The sequence below is a fragment of the Schistocerca serialis genome, chromosome 8 (genome assembly GCF_023864345.2).
Source record: "Schistocerca serialis cubense isolate TAMUIC-IGC-003099 chromosome 8, iqSchSeri2.2, whole genome shotgun sequence".
NCBI lineage: Eukaryota > Metazoa > Arthropoda > Insecta > Orthoptera > Acrididae > Schistocerca > Schistocerca serialis.
Genome location: NC_064645.1, coordinates 364923904 through 364943150, shown reverse-complemented (window position 1 = coordinate 364943150; position 19247 = coordinate 364923904). Strand labels below are relative to the sequence as shown.

The 19247-nt window shown below is 36.0% G+C and overlaps 1 protein-coding gene across 3 annotated transcripts in view; it reads right to left on the bottom strand.

Moving 5' to 3' along the window:
* LOC126416653 (uncharacterized) overlaps positions 1-19247 on the bottom strand; it is a 132910-nt gene that overhangs the window by 20922 nt on the left and 92741 nt on the right. For all 3 annotated transcript variants that reach the window (XM_050084451.1, XM_050084449.1, XM_050084450.1), the window contains exons 7-12: positions 14692-14757; positions 14542-14601; positions 10281-10365; positions 3696-3857; positions 1782-1918; positions 112-374 (exon numbers count right to left, since the gene is read on the bottom strand). In XM_050084451.1, the coding sequence (XP_049940408.1) occupies positions 112-374; positions 1782-1918; positions 3696-3857; positions 10281-10365; positions 14542-14601; positions 14692-14757 (773 nt within the window). The remainder of the gene's footprint in view (positions 1-111; positions 375-1781; positions 1919-3695; positions 3858-10280; positions 10366-14541; positions 14602-14691; positions 14758-19247) is intronic.

Genomic DNA, 19247 nt, shown 5'->3' with positions numbered 1-19247 from the left:
AACACTGACATAGAGCCCCCCATGTCTTCAACTTTTCAACAGAAGCACTATACACTGCATGTGAAATACTACTTTAAAGTAATTATTTATATTATTAGAAGTGGATAATACCTTACAACAAAAATCTTCTTGTAAACATTCCTTTGTATATTGTTGGTTATCATCTGAAGTGCATATGTAAAGAGATCACTATTTGGCCTTGGCTGAAAATAGTTTATGATATAATTGTTCTCCAGAGCATTCTGGTGTAACACTGCACTTGTACTATCAACAATTATTATCACAGTATCATCTTCAGACAACAGCCTTTGAATCCATTCTTGCCGGCCAATAGCAATTTCATTCCACTGATGTGGGTCAAAGACATCGCAAACCTGAAAGAGCACATCTGAACTTTACTTATATCCAATAAACATTATATTAACCTCTCTATAACATAATTTTTTTCCACATGCTTGAAGGCTCTCCTTCAAGTTAAAGTTTACATTTTGTTGAAAAAACAATATGATGTAATGGTTTCTGTATACAGCGTAGCTATGTCCAGGCTCTTTAAAAAAATGTAAGTCTTACATCTTTTTCAACCATAGTTCACAAGTACTGCAATCATAATTTTGTATCCTACCCAACACACAAAGGGTCTCAGATTATCCTTACATTTCTCATGCTACCAGAGTCATATTCCTTGGCTCACACCGCTTGATCAACCCTGGCCCTTGACCTGTCCAACCCACCTACCAGTCACAACCAATCCAAAGTCCATAATAATAATAATAATAATAATAATAAAAGATTTTATTGTCTTTAGGCCATTACAGCAATTGACAACGTTAAATGAAGTGACAATTTATAGTACAGTGTGATAAGGTATTGACTACTGAAATATTTTAGCTTATATTACAATAAATGTACAGTGGGTCATCTGTTGGATTACTGCATTTTACAGTTGAAGAATTCATTGATATCATAGAATGGGTGGGCAATAAACCATTCATGCAGTCTTTCTTTGAATGTATGTTCAGGAAGATCCTGTATAGCATGTGGCAGCTTATTAAATAGTTTGTGCCCTGTGACTTCATAGCTATTTATTGATTTTGATAGTCTGTGGTAAGGTGTGTGTATGTGTTTGATGCTTCTTGTGTTGTAACAATGTACATTTTCTCTACATTTCACATCTTGTAGGTTCTTCTTCGTAAAGATTAAGACATTGTATATATAGAGGTTTATTAATGTCATAATTTTTTGTTTAGTAAATAAGGGTTTGCAGTGAGCCTTATGTGAAGAATTTGTAATTATCATAATGGCTTTCTTCTGCAACAATAGGATGTCATGTATATGACTACAGTTACCCCACAAGATAATGCCATAGGATATTATACTTTGGAAAAATGCAAAATAAGATGATCTGATGTATGTTTCAGGTACACAATTTCTGAGTTGTCTTAATAAATAAATTACTCTAGATAGCTTACTACTAATATAGTTTACATGTTGGCCCCAGGATAACTTTTCATCTAAATAAACTTCCAGGAATTTAACAGAACTAGGGTCATCAGATAGTGGCTTGTCTCTTAGAGTGAAGATTTCTTCGATCTCATGACAGGAGGAGATTCATGACACCTTTCAGGTCATATGACAATATTTTGTGTGTTTTAGAATGTCATCTGAAAGCTGTGACTTTTTTTCTTATTCTTATGTATAAATTTAATGACTTTGCCCTCAGTATTTAACAAACGATATTCTTCACCATCCTCGTAGTAAATACTTGTTTGCTTTCAACTTACCTCCCAAGAAGACACCTTCTGGAGTATTTTTCTAAATGTAGTCATTAGGTCCATAAAAGGTGAACAATCACATGCATACAAAAGCAGAATTTTATCTCTTGGAAATATTCTGGGCGTCCAGTGTGGCTTGGTGCCCCCTAAGAATTAAAGATGAGCATTAAGTATGTAAGAATATAATAAAATGAATATAATAGAGGGTAACATTCCACGTGGGAAAAATATATCTAAAAACAAAGATGATGTGACTTACCAAAAGAAAGCGTTGGCAGGTCGATAGACAAACAAACAAACAAAGAAACAAACAAATTTTGTGAATTTTGTATGTATGTTTGTGTTTGTTTGTGTGTATATTGACCTGCCAGCACTTTCGTTTGGTAAGTCACATCATCTTTGTTTTTAGAATATAATAAAATATGTACATGAAATAATATATTTGGAAAATAATAGAATACTGCTGTAGGTGGGGAGGGAAAACATGAATAAACAATTCCTAATTTTACATCAGTTTTGAAGCCCAATAATAATAGGAAAGAAAACTGCTCTGCACCTTTGGTCACTTACAGTATGATGAAAGACAAATTTCCCTTCTTTTCACGATTTTTAATCTTTACTTTTTCTTTATGAAAAGAATATATTGCTACTCACCATAAAGATGACCCATTGACTTGCAGTGCGCACAATGAAAAGGCTGTTACACATTAAAAGCTTTTGGCCAAAGCCTTATTCAGCAAAGAACACACACACACACACACACACACACACACATACACTCAAGCCTGTCTGCAAGCCAACAGGTTATTTTTATGGTGAGTAGCAATCTACCTTTTTCCTAATATTGTTGATATTCCAACCTGGAATTTCCAGTGTTAGATTTTGACTTTTCTTTTTCAGTTTTCTATCTCTCCCTCTTATTATCTTGAATATTTCAAATGATATGGCTTCTTTTGCATTTTATAGGTTATGTGACAGGTTCTTACAGGGAGTCAAAGCAGGAGGTGAGAAGACACTCTGTCTTAAACAATATTGCTATTCTTTTCTTCTTTTTGATTTCAGGTAAAAGAGGACCTTAGTACAAAATTATTACATATAATATCTCAAAATATATTTGGCAGCTGTTATTAAGCAACTAGGCAAGGAACATGATTGACAGATCTTTCTTCTAGTGCACTGCTGCAAAAATCTGGCACTAAACCATCATCTGATGTTTACAAAATATTAAAAAATTAAAGCAGAACAAGTCTCTCTGAATGTTTATGTTGAACTATCTATCTTTAGTTTAATGGTTGTTACAATCTCCACCATCTACCAACTTTAACTTATTAAACGTAATTGGATAGATAAAAATCTACTCACCAAATCTACTCACCAAACAGTGGGAGGAGGAACCACATATAAAAGGTATTACTACAGGCAAGCTTTTGGAGCCAGTGGATCCTTCTTCTGGCAGAAGGGTTGAAACGAAAGGAAGAAGGATGAAGAAAAGGGGCTGGTGAGGTTTAGGAAAAGGGTAGAGTTCACATAAGTCACCCCAAACCCTGGGTCGGAGGAGACTTACTGGATGGGATGAGAGGGAAAGAGTGATTGTCTTTCCTTCTCATCCTGTGCAGTAAGTCTCTCCTGACCAAGCGTTCAGGGAGACTTTTCAAAACTCTACCCCTCTAAACCCCAACTGTCCTTTTCCTTAACCACTCTTCCTTCCCCTTTAACCCTTCTGCTTGAAGAAGGAGCCACTGTCTCTGTAAGCTTGCAAAGAGTCACGCCTTTTAAATGTGTATTCTCCTGCCACTGCTTGGTGAGTAGATTTTTATCTATCCAATTACATTATATCTTTAACTTATTTGTCATAATGACACTGATGGATACAGAAAATATATGCAGGTAAGTGTAAAAATAATACCTTTTTGAGAAACTAACCTTCATTATAAGACAGGTATCTCCTAAAATATTTCACAGCATGTATGACGGCAGCAAAAAAGGCAAGTGAAGCAGCTGCCCCCAAACCAATGTAGATGTAAAAAATACTGCTATCAGGTGACACGTCAGGAATTTCGGTAGGAGCTACTCCCTTAGCAGCCACTGAAAATGAAACAAATCAGTTTAAGGTTCATTTAAATAACCTACACATACAGACTATAACAGAAGGAAAATCAAATGTGTGCACTGTAATGGAAGAGGTCAGTGTACCACTTTCATTATATACTGGACTACTTGATATGATCAAAAAGAACTACAGCACTTGACAAACAAATATTTTTCATGGATTATAATAACTTTGAGGATTCTTTTTTAAGTGAACAAATGGTAAAATAATATGTTATCCTTATCCAGTTATAAAAAATTAAAACGTATTATTCTTAACTATAAAGCCAAATATACAAAACATTTCCTAAATGACAAAGAGTCATTTCAAATAAGTAATAATTATTCTCATTAATGTTATTTCTATAATTTATGATCATTGATTTAGAGAGATCCACTTCAGTTGCACTAATTATTTATTCAGACCATGGCCGGTTTATGAAATCATTGTATTGGTAACACATAACAAGCAGTCGGGCCAATCAGTGCAAGAGCTCCAATCACTGCATGTTGGCAGAAACTATCTGCCACCAGGCAGTAGTGAAAGTAGGGGCTGGCTTTCCTACCATGCTGTTGCCTGGTGGTGGACAGTTTCCACTAACATGCAGTGACTGGAGCTCTTGCTCTGACTGGCCCAACTGCTTGTTACGTGTTACCAATACAACAATTTATTAAAAACAAAGATTCCATGACTTACCAAACAGGAAAGCACTGGCAGACAGACAAAATAAAAAATTTTTTTTGTGTGGTTTTTTTTATTGTGTCTGTCTGCCAGCACTTTCTCATTTTTTTATTGTGTCTGTCTGCCAGCGCTTTCCCGTTTGGTACGTTGATGTGACTCACCAAACGAAAGCGCTGGCAGCTTGATAGACACACAAACAAACACAAACATACACACAAAATTCAAGCTTTCGCAACCAACGGTTGCTTCGACAGGAAAGAGGGAAGGAGAGGGAAAGACGAAGGGATGTGGGTTTTAAGGGAGAGGGTAAGGTGTCACTCCAATCCCGGGAGCAGAAAGACTTACCTTAGGAGGAAAAAAGGACAGGTATACACTCGCACGCACACACACACACACACACACACACACACACACACACACATCCATCTGCACATACACAGTCACAAGCAGACATTTGTAAACGCAAAGAGTATCTTTTTAGATATATTTTTCCCACGTGGAATGTTTCCCTCTATTTTATATATATATATATATATATATATATATATATATATATGTCTGCTTGTGTCTGTATATGTGTGGATGGATATGTGTGTGTGTGTGCGAGTGTATACCCGTCCTTTTTTCTCCCTAAGGTAAGTCTTTCCGCTCCCGGGATTGGAATGACTCCTTACCCTCTCCCTTAAAACCCACATCCTTTTGTCTTTCCCTCTCCTTCCCTCTTTCCTGATGAGGCAACAGTTTGTTGCGAAAGCTTGAATTTTGTGTGTATGTTTGTGTGTCTGTCGACCTGCCAGCACTTTCATTTGGTAAGTCACATCATCTTTGTTTTATATATATATATATATATATATATATATATATATATATATATATATATAAAAACACTAAAATACAAAGCAGTCAGAAACAGTCCGATCATTTGTTCCTTTGTTGATTTCGCAAAGGCCTATGATTCGATCGATAGGCAATCTCTCTTTATTAACCTTGAGGAGCTAGGACTCGATCCGAAAACCCTAAACCTTATCAAAGAAACGCTCACAAACACAACTTCTAAGATAAAATTCCTGGGTGAAATATCAGAGCCCTTCCTGATCAAAACCGGCGTCAGACAAGGTGACGGCTTGTCTCCACTCCTCTTCAACCTTGTCTTAGACAAAGTCATCTGAGAATGGGAAAAAGAACTGAAGAATCAAAATTACTGGAAGCCTATACAACTAGGAAGATCTAAAGATGGTATTAAAATTTCATGCTTGGCATTTGCAGATGACGTGGCCATTCTAGCAGAAAACGAGACCACAGCAATTAAACAGATAGACATTCTCAAAGAATGCGCCGAAAAAGTTGGGCTACAAATTTCCTTCCAAAAAACCAAATTCATCTGCTCAAAATTTGAAACTCAAAAACTGACTACAAAATATGGACAAATTGAGAGAGTTCCATTCTTTAAATACTTAGGCGAGGTCCTAGAACCCACAGGGGGAGAGAAAACTGCACAAAAAGTTCGACTGCAAAAACTGAAAAGAGCATACCGGAAAACCCACAACATCTACAATAAAAAGTGTCTCTCCATTCACTCAAAAATACGACACTACAATACAGTAATCAAGCCCGAAGCACTATATGCCAGCGAAACACTCACACTCCATAGAAAAGGCGACCTGGAAGGCATCCTGAAAGAGGAACACAAAATTATCAGAAAGATTCTTGGCCCAAAAAGAACGGAAGATGGATACAGGTTACAGTCTCGGAAAACTACAGAAAAATTATCTAACCTCACCGCAGACATCCGGAAAAGAAGACTAAAATTTTACGGTCATATCCACAGACTCCCAACACCCAGACTCTCCCACAAAATTTTAATACACATTGAAAAATTGAAAACCATACCCTGGATACAAGAAACCAAAACAGATCTAGCAAATGCACAAATAAATTCTTCAGAAGTTATAAACAGAAATGTATACAGGCAAAAAATCAGTAGTTGGAAAGTACAACCCGAGAATGAAGTTCGCAAGAGACAGGGGACAAAATGGACAGAGGAAAGAAAGAGAATTCATGGGGAAGGAATGAGAGAAGTTTGATATATATTAAAAAACAAAGATGATGTGACTTACCAGACGAAAGCGCTGGCAGGTCGAAAGACACACAAACAAACACAAACATACACACACAAAATTCAAGCTTTCGCAACAAACTGTTGCCTCATCAGGAAAGAGGGAGGGAGAGGGAAAGACGAAAGGATGTGGGTTTTAAGGGAGAGGGTAAGGAGTCATTCGAATCCCGGGAGCGGAAAGACTTCCCTTAGGGGGAAAAAAGGACGGGTATACACTCGCACACACACACATATCCATTCTATGGAAACAAAATAAATTATTCAGCAGCTGTTATTGTACTTGAAGAACTCTGGTATTATAAGCCAAATCTTAATGATTTAATTCGTCAATTCCTGTAAGCATATAGAGAGTGCATTTTTATGCCAAATGGAATAAGATGTGCACATAGGTATTACGATTTCAGACAAGGACGTTATAGGCCTTTGTGGTATAACTATTAGATCCTCTATGGTGTGTGTGTTTGTGTGCTTTTTTATTGTGTCTATCTACCAGCACTTTCCCGTTTGGTAAAGTCATGGAATCTTTGTTTTTAATATATTTTTCCCATGTGGAATGTTTCTTTCTATTTTATCAATACAATAATTTCATACACTTGAAGATGGGATTTTAAAATCATGAAACAAGCCATGTTTAGAATGAATAATTAATACAACCAAAGCAGATCTGTCTATATTAAATATCATGCCTCTCAATTGTGGATCTGCTGTGTACCATATTAAGTCCATGATTTATTCTGAGCAATAGTTTAAAAGAATTTGTAAAAGAAATAATGCATCATATGTAAACACTCTGGATGTAAAATTGATATTTTGTAAGATTGCTGTACTGCTGGTGTTTTATATTTTTGTTCTGCTTGAGATAACATGTTCCGGCATGAGTTAGTTGTTGTCTGTACTTGTTATTCAGTTTGTCTGTCTGCTAGAGAGAAGGGTGACAAGTTAGCTGAGTAAATGCGGTTTAAAAGTAAAGTTGTACCAGCAATATTAAATAAATTTTATATGAACAGCTTATTACTCATCTTAATATTATGCACGGATACAAAACCCAAATATCTGTTTGTAACTCAGTGGAATCAGTTTATCTTCTCGACAGCACAATGAGACAAAGAAAACTACAAAGGACAACAACAAGAAAGTTAAGTAAAACTAATTTCCATTGATAATGTTCATGCTGTGGGAATTTGTTTCTCACTGAACATGATACGCAATACAATAGTATTACTAGGTGAGTAGGGGATGGTAAATGAGTAGGGAATGCTAAATCATGGGAGCATGTAATGAAAGAAAGTCCAGATTTGAAAAGTTTCTTTATTGGAACATTAACAAGTCACTATCAGTTGCTCAAAATTACCAAAATGTCTATGACCAAAGAAACCTTGCAACAGGTGGTATACCAGTTCATGTCACAAGAGATCAGTTAACTTAAATCTCTTTAAAAAACATGAAGGACTCCTATGATACAGGAAATGTGACTAATTTAATATAGGGATTGAAGAACTATGCAATACACTATTAACTGGACTTACATGGATAATGTGAGCACATCTAATCTAACAAAAAGAGCAATGCGAAAATGAATACATATCTTGAACTGAGATGTAGTTACAATCCACTACAACAACTGAAGCAACTGCATGGCACAATAACAAAGTTGTGGTCCATAGGTGAACTAATCTAACAATGTTTGTACTTCATCTCGAACAGCCACACGCACACGCAAGGTGCTGCAATACTTTACCTTGTTCCGAAAGGGGTCAGATTACACCACACTCAATATATTTTAACAGACTTTGTGAAGCTGATACTCCATGATCAAAAAGGCCACATTGAGATGGTGGTGAATCTTTCAGACCTCAAAATATCATGTCAGTCGTATACCAGCTAGGTATCTGGAGGCATCAAGAGAAGCCTGCAATACTGACTGTGTAATAGGCACAAAAAAGGGACTCACCTTTGCTGTGAACCTATCTTGTAGCACTATGGCAAGGCTTTAAGTGATGATAAAATTAGTAATATTTAATCACTGCACTTGTCATGTAGAAAGTTCAGTGCCAGTACAGGAAATTCCAGACTTGGGAGCAGTTCCTGTAGCATGCTTTGTGGGTAAAATGCAGGCATTGTGGCAAAGAGGTATGTGACAGAGAAAACGCTTGTCCTAGGATGCTTACAGCTCACGATGACTTTTTCCGGGTGATGTATTGTCTGCTATAACGCGTGATGGAAGGTATGAACACATCGTAGTGCATCACCACAATGCAGCTGATACAGGAATTCTAATTTCTCTATAATTTGCTTCAAGGACAATCTATCTGGAGACAATCTACTACAACTAAACCATTGTTAAAATGAGGTTCAATGAACTTTTTAAAATTTTCGTAAAATGGAGTGAAAATTAAAGTTGGAGAACATTCAAATACATTTGCTGCATGTACAAAACTGTGCACAGTGAGAAAGGGCTAAACAAATGACCACTTATGTAACAATGCTCCAAAATATGTGCCGTGAGAGAAGAAATAACAGCTTGGCAAGAAGATGTGTGTACATTTCATGGAGCAAAATTTTTGTACCTTCTAACAAGGTATTTAGTCCCACAACACTTAATTTCAACCAACATTTAATAGTCAAATTAGTAAAGAGGTTCAAAAAGATTACCACATCAAGGAAACATTTTCATACATACTACTTGTCACAAAGTTTGAAATGCAAGAAAGGCAATGACTTTTATTTCATTACATTAATACACTGAAACTTATTTGAAATTGGCCTCCAGCTCAATTTAAAATTGTATAAAATATAATTTTTGAACAAGAACACACACCATAACATGACAGATGGCTTGGTTGATACCATAACTATGATGTGACAAGCCACTGTTTCAAAAAAAGCTTTCACAAGTGAAATGCAGAATATCTATGTGTCTGTCATAAGACAGATTAAAATACATGTAAGAAATTGAAGTGGGATTGTGTTTTCATTTTCCATGCCATAATTGTGTGTTGACAACCTGGTGGGAGCCGTACTGGTATTCATCCCAGAACATGATGCAGGTATATGTTTTTATTTATGTTGGAAGGAAATAGAAAAAACAAACATTCATAAACTTGTTCTTAATATCAAAAAAAAAGTATAATCTCAGACCTAAAATGAAATCATACAACTGTATCTCTAGACCAAGTGACAACAGCAAAAACATGTATACCCACAAGAGTTGTGGAGCTGAGTATCTACTAAGGTAACTTCATGGGGGCTTGACAAGTTGCCGAAAATAAATATTAGGTAGAGTTCAAGACATTGGAAAAAGCAAAAGACATCGTGGTTAAAATAGTCTCAAGGTAGTAATGATTGCATCATCAAGTGAGCAAGTGTGTTGCCTCATGAGAGCTATTAGGTGATATTAAAGATGATTAAGACATTCAATTTAACTATATTCGAACACTGACATATGAAAGGACAAGTAATCATGAGGTTTATCAATAAGAGATAAATTAGATGCAAAAATGTTGGTTTCATGCAACAAAACACATGGTTTCTTTAGCTGCAGAAATGTCTCTGGATGCTGGAAGGTACAAAATGGAATGTGATAACATGTTTGTACTATATTCACAGAAATTAAAATAATTACCTAGATTGTAGATCCAGACACAGCTGTGGCTCTTTTGTGTCCACACTGAACTGCTGTCACATCGATCATCATTCAGAACCTCAGCCTAAATAAATGAATTATCATGTTACCAAACACAGACACTGAAATTATGGTATAACAACAGTTGTATAAGACAATTTCTCAGAGAAGAATATGCTTATTTGATAGCAAATTTTAAAATTTTATACAGTCTGTTTAGTATAGTACAAGCTCTTATTGGTTATTGATTTCCAAATGTGTCCGATATGCAGGGCAAGTTGTTATCATTTATTTACTCCACTGTTTGTATTTCAATGTGGCTTTTCTGTGTCATATTAAGTGAATGTTATCACCATGAGTGTGAATGATATAATGGTCACTGTATTCCATTTATATTTGAACACATACAACAGAAATATTTTTGTCTGAGAAAAGCACTTTCATAATTGTGTGAATAATAGCACTGATGGTATCGCAAAGAAAAAGTTACATCACAAAGCAATTTTGTATACCTAAGAAATTAGACTCTCTGTAGACTCTGAAAAGGCATTTGACAGTATAACTAGAGCAAAAATTTGGAGTTCACTGCAAACTTTTGGAATCCCCAAGAAAATAATAGCTCTTGTCAAGTGCATGTATGAAAACTACACATGCCACATTCAACATCAAGGTCTGCTTTCAGATCCAAAAGCAGTGAAAACAGGAGTTAAGCAAGGCTGCATGCTCTCACCAATATTTTTTAACATAGTACTTAATCTTGTAATTGTGGAAGCAATAGATAAAATGAGAGGGATAAAATGGGGCACATCTAGAAGACCTAGATTTTGCAGATGACCTTTGCCTTCTATCCCACAGCCTCAATGACATGAAAGAGAAGCTAGAAAATCTGAAATCTGCAGTGAAGGAAGTTGACTTGAAAATTAATGCCCAAAAAACTAAAGACATGTGGGCAAATGATAACAGCACTGCAGAGCTTAAGCTTGGGAGCCAGATAATTGAAAAGGTTGATAAATTTTGCTACCTTGGAAGCATGATTACAGCAGATGGTGGTGCAACAGAGGAAATTAAGCTCTATCCGGAGGATGAAGGAAATATCACTGAGGACCAAATTGCGGATATGTTAAAGTAATGTAAAATCTGTGCTCCTTTATGGATGTGAAACATGGAAAGCGACAAAACAGCTAATCCATAAGCTGCAGAGATTCAACAACAGATGCCTGAGGAACATCCTGGGGATGCTGTGGCCAAATGTCATCTATAACGAAACTCTTTGGGAAAGAACAAACCAGAAGCAAATTGAGCTGCAAATCAGAAGCAAGAAGTGGAGATGGTTAGGACATACTCTCAGAAGACCAAATGAACATATTGTGAGAGAAGCACATGACTGGATCCCGCAAGGACGACGGGGACGAGGCAGGCCCAAAACGACATGGAGACGGTCAGTTGAAGCAGAAGGCCATCAGCAAGGAATAGGATGGGAAGAAATGAAGATACTAGCAGAAGACAGAACAAAATGGCGATCCTTCGTTGCAGCCCTATGCTCCACATAAATAGTTAAAGGAAATAATAATAAGAAGAAGGAGAAATTATGCCACTTGGTATAAAAAGATATTTTTTAACCTCGCATGTTATTATTATAGTAAAATAAAACTGTTATCAGGAAAGCAAAATAAGGACCATGACAATGGCTAGTTACTCATGAAATATTTATTTATTTATTTGTCCATATAAATCTCTTTTTAAGTACATATATTGTACACAGGATATTGAACAGAAAACATTTTTTGTCTATTGGATTTTCAAATATCAAACATAAATTTTATAAATTTTTATGACAAATTGGATCTATACAGTTAATAATTACAAATTTTTGAAATACTGTATATTTATAACTTATTTCTACAATTAAAGATACAAATTACATTTTTTCTTGCATAAGATACTGTGAGACTGAATAGTAGCAGTTTTTCAGAAGGTAGGATGTCACAGACTTTTTAAAGCTTTGTAGTTCAGTAAGAGATTTTATATGTCTTGGTAATCTGTTGTAAAGTTTTGTTCCTGCATGATATACACCTTTTTGGCATAATGTGGTGTTACAATGATTGACATGTATGTCACTGTCTGACCTGGTACTGTAATCATGGACACTTTTGTTTTGAGGAAAAAGGTTTTCTTTTCTCAGTATGCTTTTTTTGACATGCGTGACTATTTCCAGTATATAAATGCAGGGAAGGGGTAGGATCTTTAGATCTTTAAAGAAAGGTTTGCATGATTTTCTGCTGCTCACTTGTTTCATTATTCTTATAATTGCCTTTTGTTTCCTGAAAACTGTTATGGCCTGATGTACATTTCCCCAGAAAATGATACCGTACTTCAGTTTTGAATGTACACGAGCAAAGTATACAGCCCTAACTGTTTCTGCACTAGTACTGTTGCAGAGAATTCTTACCACATAGCTCATTTTTGCTAGTTTTGAATTTAGGGCTGTGATATGAGTGTTCCATTTAAGATTTTCCTGGATATGAATCCCAAGAAATTTAGTTTCATTGACAGAACTAATGTTTTGGTTATCTATACATATTACAGGTTGTGCCAGATTTTTATTTTGATCAGTGTGGAAATTCATTAGTACAGTTTTTTGGGGATTAACTATTAGCCTGTTTCTGGTAAACCATTCAGACACTCCTTTTGTAATATCTTTTGCAGATGCAGTAAGATTTTCTTCATTATTCCCTTCCATCAATAGACTGGTGTCATCTGCAAACAGCACTGGTTCAGAATCCCTAACGGGTGATGGGAAATCATTAATGTAGACCAAAAAAAGAAAGGGACCTAAAATGGAGCCCTGTGGAACACCATGAGTTAGTCCACATGGTTCTGAAACGTGTACCTGGAGTTCATTTCCTTCTGTGTACTTAATTGCAGTTACCTGAGAACGATATTCCAAATATGATTTGATCCACTGATTTGGCACACCTCTTACACCACACCATTCGAGCTTCCTCAGGAGTATAGAATGATCAATCACATCAAAAGCTTTTGTTAGGTCCAAGAATAAACCTGAGATATTTCTGTGGTTGTCCACTGCATTTACGACATGGTTTATCAGATTGAAAGTGGCAGTTTCAATTGATCTCTGTGGTCTGAAGCCATGTTGACATCCAGAAATAATATTATTCTTGTCTAAGAATGTAATTAGTTTTGAAAGGAACACTTTTTCAATAATTTTCGAAAACCCTGACAATAGAGACACAGGCCTATAGTTACCCATACATTGATGATCACCTTTTTTATATAGGGGTATTACTTTTGCCATTTTCAGTTGCTGAGGGAAGACACCACATGATAAGGATGAATTGCATATGTCCAATAAAGGTGAAAGTATTTGTCTTGCTGTTATTTTTATAATATAATCTGGAATATCATCAATACCAGTTGAGTACTTACTCTTCAGTGAATTAATGGTATTTAGGAGCTCTGTTGGGCTTACTGGACTGAGGAACATGGATATATTATTTATTTCAATAGATGAAAGTTCTTTCCATGTCGTATTAGGTGGATTTCCAAATTTTCCTTCACTAATTTCCCAGCAACAGTTGCATAGTAAGAATTGAAACTATTTGCAACTTCCCTAGGGTCAGTGACACTCTTGCCATCATGTGATATCACAATATTTTTGTGAGTTGTCTTCTTCCCAGTAAGATCCTGCACAGCTTTCCACATGGACTTAGTTTTATTGGATGACTTCATAATATATTTGTCATTTTCCTTAATTTTTGCCTCCTTTATGATGCGTTTCAAAACTAGCTTGTATTGTTTGAAATAATTAATAAATTCTGGACTGCTGTTAGTTTTTGACTGCAGAAAAAGTTCCCGCTTCCTTTTACAAGATACTCTGATGCCTGATGTAATCCAGTTTCTGAATCTATCTGTGCTCTTGGAAATAACTTTCTTTTGTGGAAAAGCTATGTCAAAGTTATGCTTGAAAATATTCAAAAAATGCTAAATGAAAAGTGATACTCTTATATGGTATTGCAATTTTATTCACACAATGTGCCTTAGATGACCAATGCTGCAGTGGTTATTGGAGATAGATAACCCAAACAGGATACTCTTATTTTTATTTTACACATCTAGTACCATTAGACCAAATTGAAGACCAAATCCTCATGGCATGGAATGAGTTAGTACACGAAAATAATATCATAAAAGTTAGTAATAGATGAAATAATATTTACATGAAAAATAATATGTAACTTACTCTTATACAATAATTTCCAGGGGTGACATTAAATATCCTACATGATAGACCAATAGCCTCCTGTGAAAAGAAACAAAATGTAAGTAATATTTTGCACCAAAAACTAGGAACTGCAATGAATTCAGTATGTTAAATATTCAGAATACATACTGGATCACATTCTGGATGCCTATGGTTTGGGTTGTTTGTTTCACACTGTTGCACAGTAACATTTGGCTGGAACATGAATTTACAAAACATTATAAATATTTACAAAAACTGATATGTAAAATCACCGACAGCAAATAACATATTCAAATAAATTTGATAAATGCGGAGAAGAGTACCATTTATTCAAGATCTATAAAATCTCACATCTTCATTTGTGGTCTGCAACACATCTCTAAATGCTGCAACTTCTGTGACTTTTCTTGACAAATTTTGGTATCAATTTGATTTTCACCCACATGAACCAAACAGGCTGAACTCTTTTGCAGCAACTTTAATACTATTCTCAGCGTGATGAATGTGGTTCACTAACATTATCATAAAAAAGGGTACCCATCATGTACAAATATTTCTTCACATACCCAAGTCATTGTTATGTTTTGGTGTGTCCAATGTGTCCTCCATACATATTTTTAAAACTATTAATCAAATGACATTTCCAGATCATTAGTCCTCCCCCTGCAATTGTTCCCATTGTAAAATTTTCCCCATAAACCCACCCACTATCACCTACCACAGATAAATTCTAAATCATCAAAGGCAACAACAAAGCATTTTGCTCACTGTATAGTTTTCTATATATGAATGAACTAAATTGCCTAAGTGGCATGAATGAATACAGAAGAACTGTCTGCCTTGGGGCTACACAGGTGCTGAACATGCCGTACAGCCTGATTCAAGGGACCTAAGAGCCTGCTACAGAACACTAAGCATTTGCATCCTTCTCCACACTACCAGTTTCCTTGAACCCTGAGAATTGGAAGTCGCTATCCAACTTGTTCTTGTATGTCACCACTTTCCTGGACTTAGCTTCCATTAAGATATTCCCTCTTTTTTCCTTTAAAATTTTTTCAGTAATATTTCTTTACTCATTTACTAAATAGTTTACTTTTTTATCTTCGTGTTTCCTTACCTCTTTCTTTTCAGTTTTTCCCCATCTCCTTCTCCACTTTCCTCCTATTTTTCAGTTGCACTATTCAATGAAATTCTCATATCTCTAACCCCTACCCCCTCTTTACCTCTCATTCTGCCATTGTATCAATGTGTTGACTGCAGCAGGCACAGTGCATAACAATGCACTGCCTTTGACCTCCTACTCATCCTGATGTCTCGTCCTCCACCTTTGTCTTTCCTCATTCTAACAACAATGAGATCCCTCTAAAACTGGGATTATGTGTTACATGGCCCTCCTTCCTATGCTTCCCAAATCTCTATCTTTGTCCTCCCTTAGGAAGGTACTAACAGTTCTGAGGGCTGTTATAGGTTTCTTGCTTTTGTAAGTGTCTATTGCCAGTACTTAGAATTTAGCATCCTAGAGATAAGCACTGGCCAGCCATTCTGAAGAGAGAATGTATGTGAATAAGGCAATGACCTATTTCATGGTAAGGCTTGGAAAAGAAGAAGCATACACACACTCTTGATTACACAATCAACAGTACATTATCAGGCTGACTAGTACTGTAATACAGACCAAAGCAAATGACAATGGGAACGTCATAGAGTTACAGAATGGAGGATAAAGGCAATGTTGTAGGTAAACATAAATTAAAGGGATGTATGAAGAGGTGAAAGGTTGAACCTATGTTGGCAGAAAATAAAATAAAATAAATATTTGCTTGTGTAAGGAAAGATGTGCAGCAATTTCTGTTGAATGTAATATGAGCCACTAAGCTTTGTGCAGCAATTTCTGTTGACTGTAATATGAGCCACTAAACTTTTAATCAATAAGCACCACTTTTTTGAACATTTTAGTTCCATAAGAATTTTTCTAATAGGAAAACACACACACTCACACACACACACACACACACACACACACACAAAACCACAAAGAAACTCAAACGATCACATTCGCTGGAGCAGCAAGATTGTTTTCTATTATGTGTTTCTGTGTACCATGCATTAATCCTCTATGGGTAAGTGGTTGCCTTTCCCTTATTTTATGTAACTGTGGTTTAATGTATTATACACTATCTGATCAAAAGTATCCAGACACCTATTAGTGGTCATTAACATGGGGTGTATCCACCCTTCGCCTTTATAACAGACTGAAGTCTGCCAGGGGCATTTGCAGTGAGGTGTCTGACTTGGAAGAATGGCAGCCCATTTTTCAAGACATGAAACCAGAAAAGATAGTGATGTATGCTGAGGTCCAGAGCAAAGCCAACATTCTAACTCATCCCAGAGGAATTCCATTGGGTGTGGGTAGGACTCTGGGCAGAGAAGTCTATTTCAGGAATGTTACTGTCCTCAAATCACTGCCTCATAGATGCTGCTTAATGACATGGTGGACTGTCGTGGTGATACAAATAGTCATCATCTCCAAATTGTTCCTCTACCATACCCAGTACACAATGTGTGTTCATGTCCTCTGGATTTTGCAATTTATTAAGCACAATAAAGGGACCATGCCATAAACAAGGGAAAAATCTCGATGCCATAACATTGCCTTCTCCATCACTACTGGCACTACATGTGAAAGCAGGTGTTCTTCATGCATTCACCAAATCCAAATCATTCCACACCAATTTTCACCGGTTACAGTGTGGTTCATCAGTCCAAATCACTCATTTCCAGTCATCCAGTGTCCAGTGGTGTTGTTTTTTATATCACCTCAAGTTTTACTTAGCACTGACTGCAGAAATGTGTAGCTTATGAGGAGCTTCGTGTCTATTGCATCCTTTCCCTAACTCCCTATGCACAGTAATTGTGCTAGCTGTTTTAGTGGTAGCACTTTGGAACTCACAAGTGGTCCCATCTTCTGATTTCATGTGACTTCACAACCACTCTCTGCAATGCTTGACAGTTGCTCTCTGTCAGCACATGTCGTTTGCCTACTATTGGTTTAGATGTTGTTGTTCCTTCACATTTCCACATTACACACATCACCAACAGTCAACTTGCTCAGCTTTAGAAGAGCTGAAATTTTTTTTGCGGATGTGTTACTCAGGTGACATCCAATAATTAGTCCACATTCGAAATCATTGAGCACTCCTTACCTATCCTTTCTGCTGTTACCGCTTCTCTACTGACAACACAATATTCCCAAAGTCCTTTTATAGTAGCAGGTCCACCTTTCATAACATCTACTGTAAAATACTTCATTACAAAGGAGGTGTCCGATTACTTTGTATCAGACAGCGTATATTAAAGTTGTGTTCATTCAATTAAGTTATATCAATAGGGAACTATTTGAACCTACACTTACCGCCTCTACAGCTGCTGAAACGTTATCTGATTGTGAGAGATTGCGCTAAGGGAGGGGTGTTTGGGAGAGACATCAATGACAGCAGGTTGGAGAGTGGCAAGGAGGCAATAGAAAATAGTATTAGGAGGAAGGAGATGGGGAAGCAGATGCTATCACTACCACTCATTCATCTGCAGCTGAATTATTGCCTTCCTTCTTTTAGGTTTGAAAGTTCATTAATAGAAGGCACAATGTCTAAACAATTTTGCATATTTGTTTTATTTATTCAGTAGGCTTTACTATTTTGATTCTTGTGGTGATTTCATTTCAAGAAAATAATGTAAATGTGTAAATACCCCACAAAGACACACTTCTGAATGTTTTGAATTCTGGAACATGTTTGTAAAACTTGAAACATCCATCTGAGACACATCAGTTGCAAAATACAGTTATTGATTAATACCTCAACAAATAAGATAATTCTAAATTGTCTCCTAATATCACTTTATGACTAACGTGAAAGCTAGGTTTGAAATAAATTTTAACAAAAACTTCAAACAGTAAATTCATTATAATAATTATCCTTATCATAATAATTCATAGACTGGAGAACAGTAGGTTCCAGAAAATATATTTTTCTTCTCTTCTGCCTCTCCAATAAATAATTATGTCTGTATTCATCATGTCATTTCTACATCTATCTGAAATTCTCCTGATCATTGCTCCGCCTAACTGATTTCTTTTTACACTATCTTTCACACAGTAATACACACTTACAAAAGTGATTATGTGATTTCTCAGAACATCACGTTATGAGTGGGATCCACGTGATACAGATTGAGAACTTTAGTTTATCTACTCATTACTGTAGATCTGTTATGGAAAAAGGTGGTGTTGCAATATTTATAAAAAATAATATAGTGTATAAATCGCTAGATTTAAGCAAATACTGTGATGAACAACATTTTGAGGTGTGTGGCATTGAGTTAACAGCAGACAGTGCAACTGTTATTGTTCTGGCTGTTTACAGGGCACCTGCTGGAAATCTAAATGTATTTCTAAGACAAACTGAATCACTTCTGGCCCACCTATGTAGGAAAACTAAATCTATCATTATTATGGGTGACTTCAATGTGGACCTTTTAACAGAAAATAGAAAGAGGACAGATTTTGAACATTTAATGTACTGTTCACTTTAGTACCAGTGGTGGACACTCCAACTAGAGTAACTGCCAGCTCAAGCACTTTAATAGATAATGTATTTGTAGATAAGGATATTTGCAATAATTTAACCAAATATTATAAATGGTCT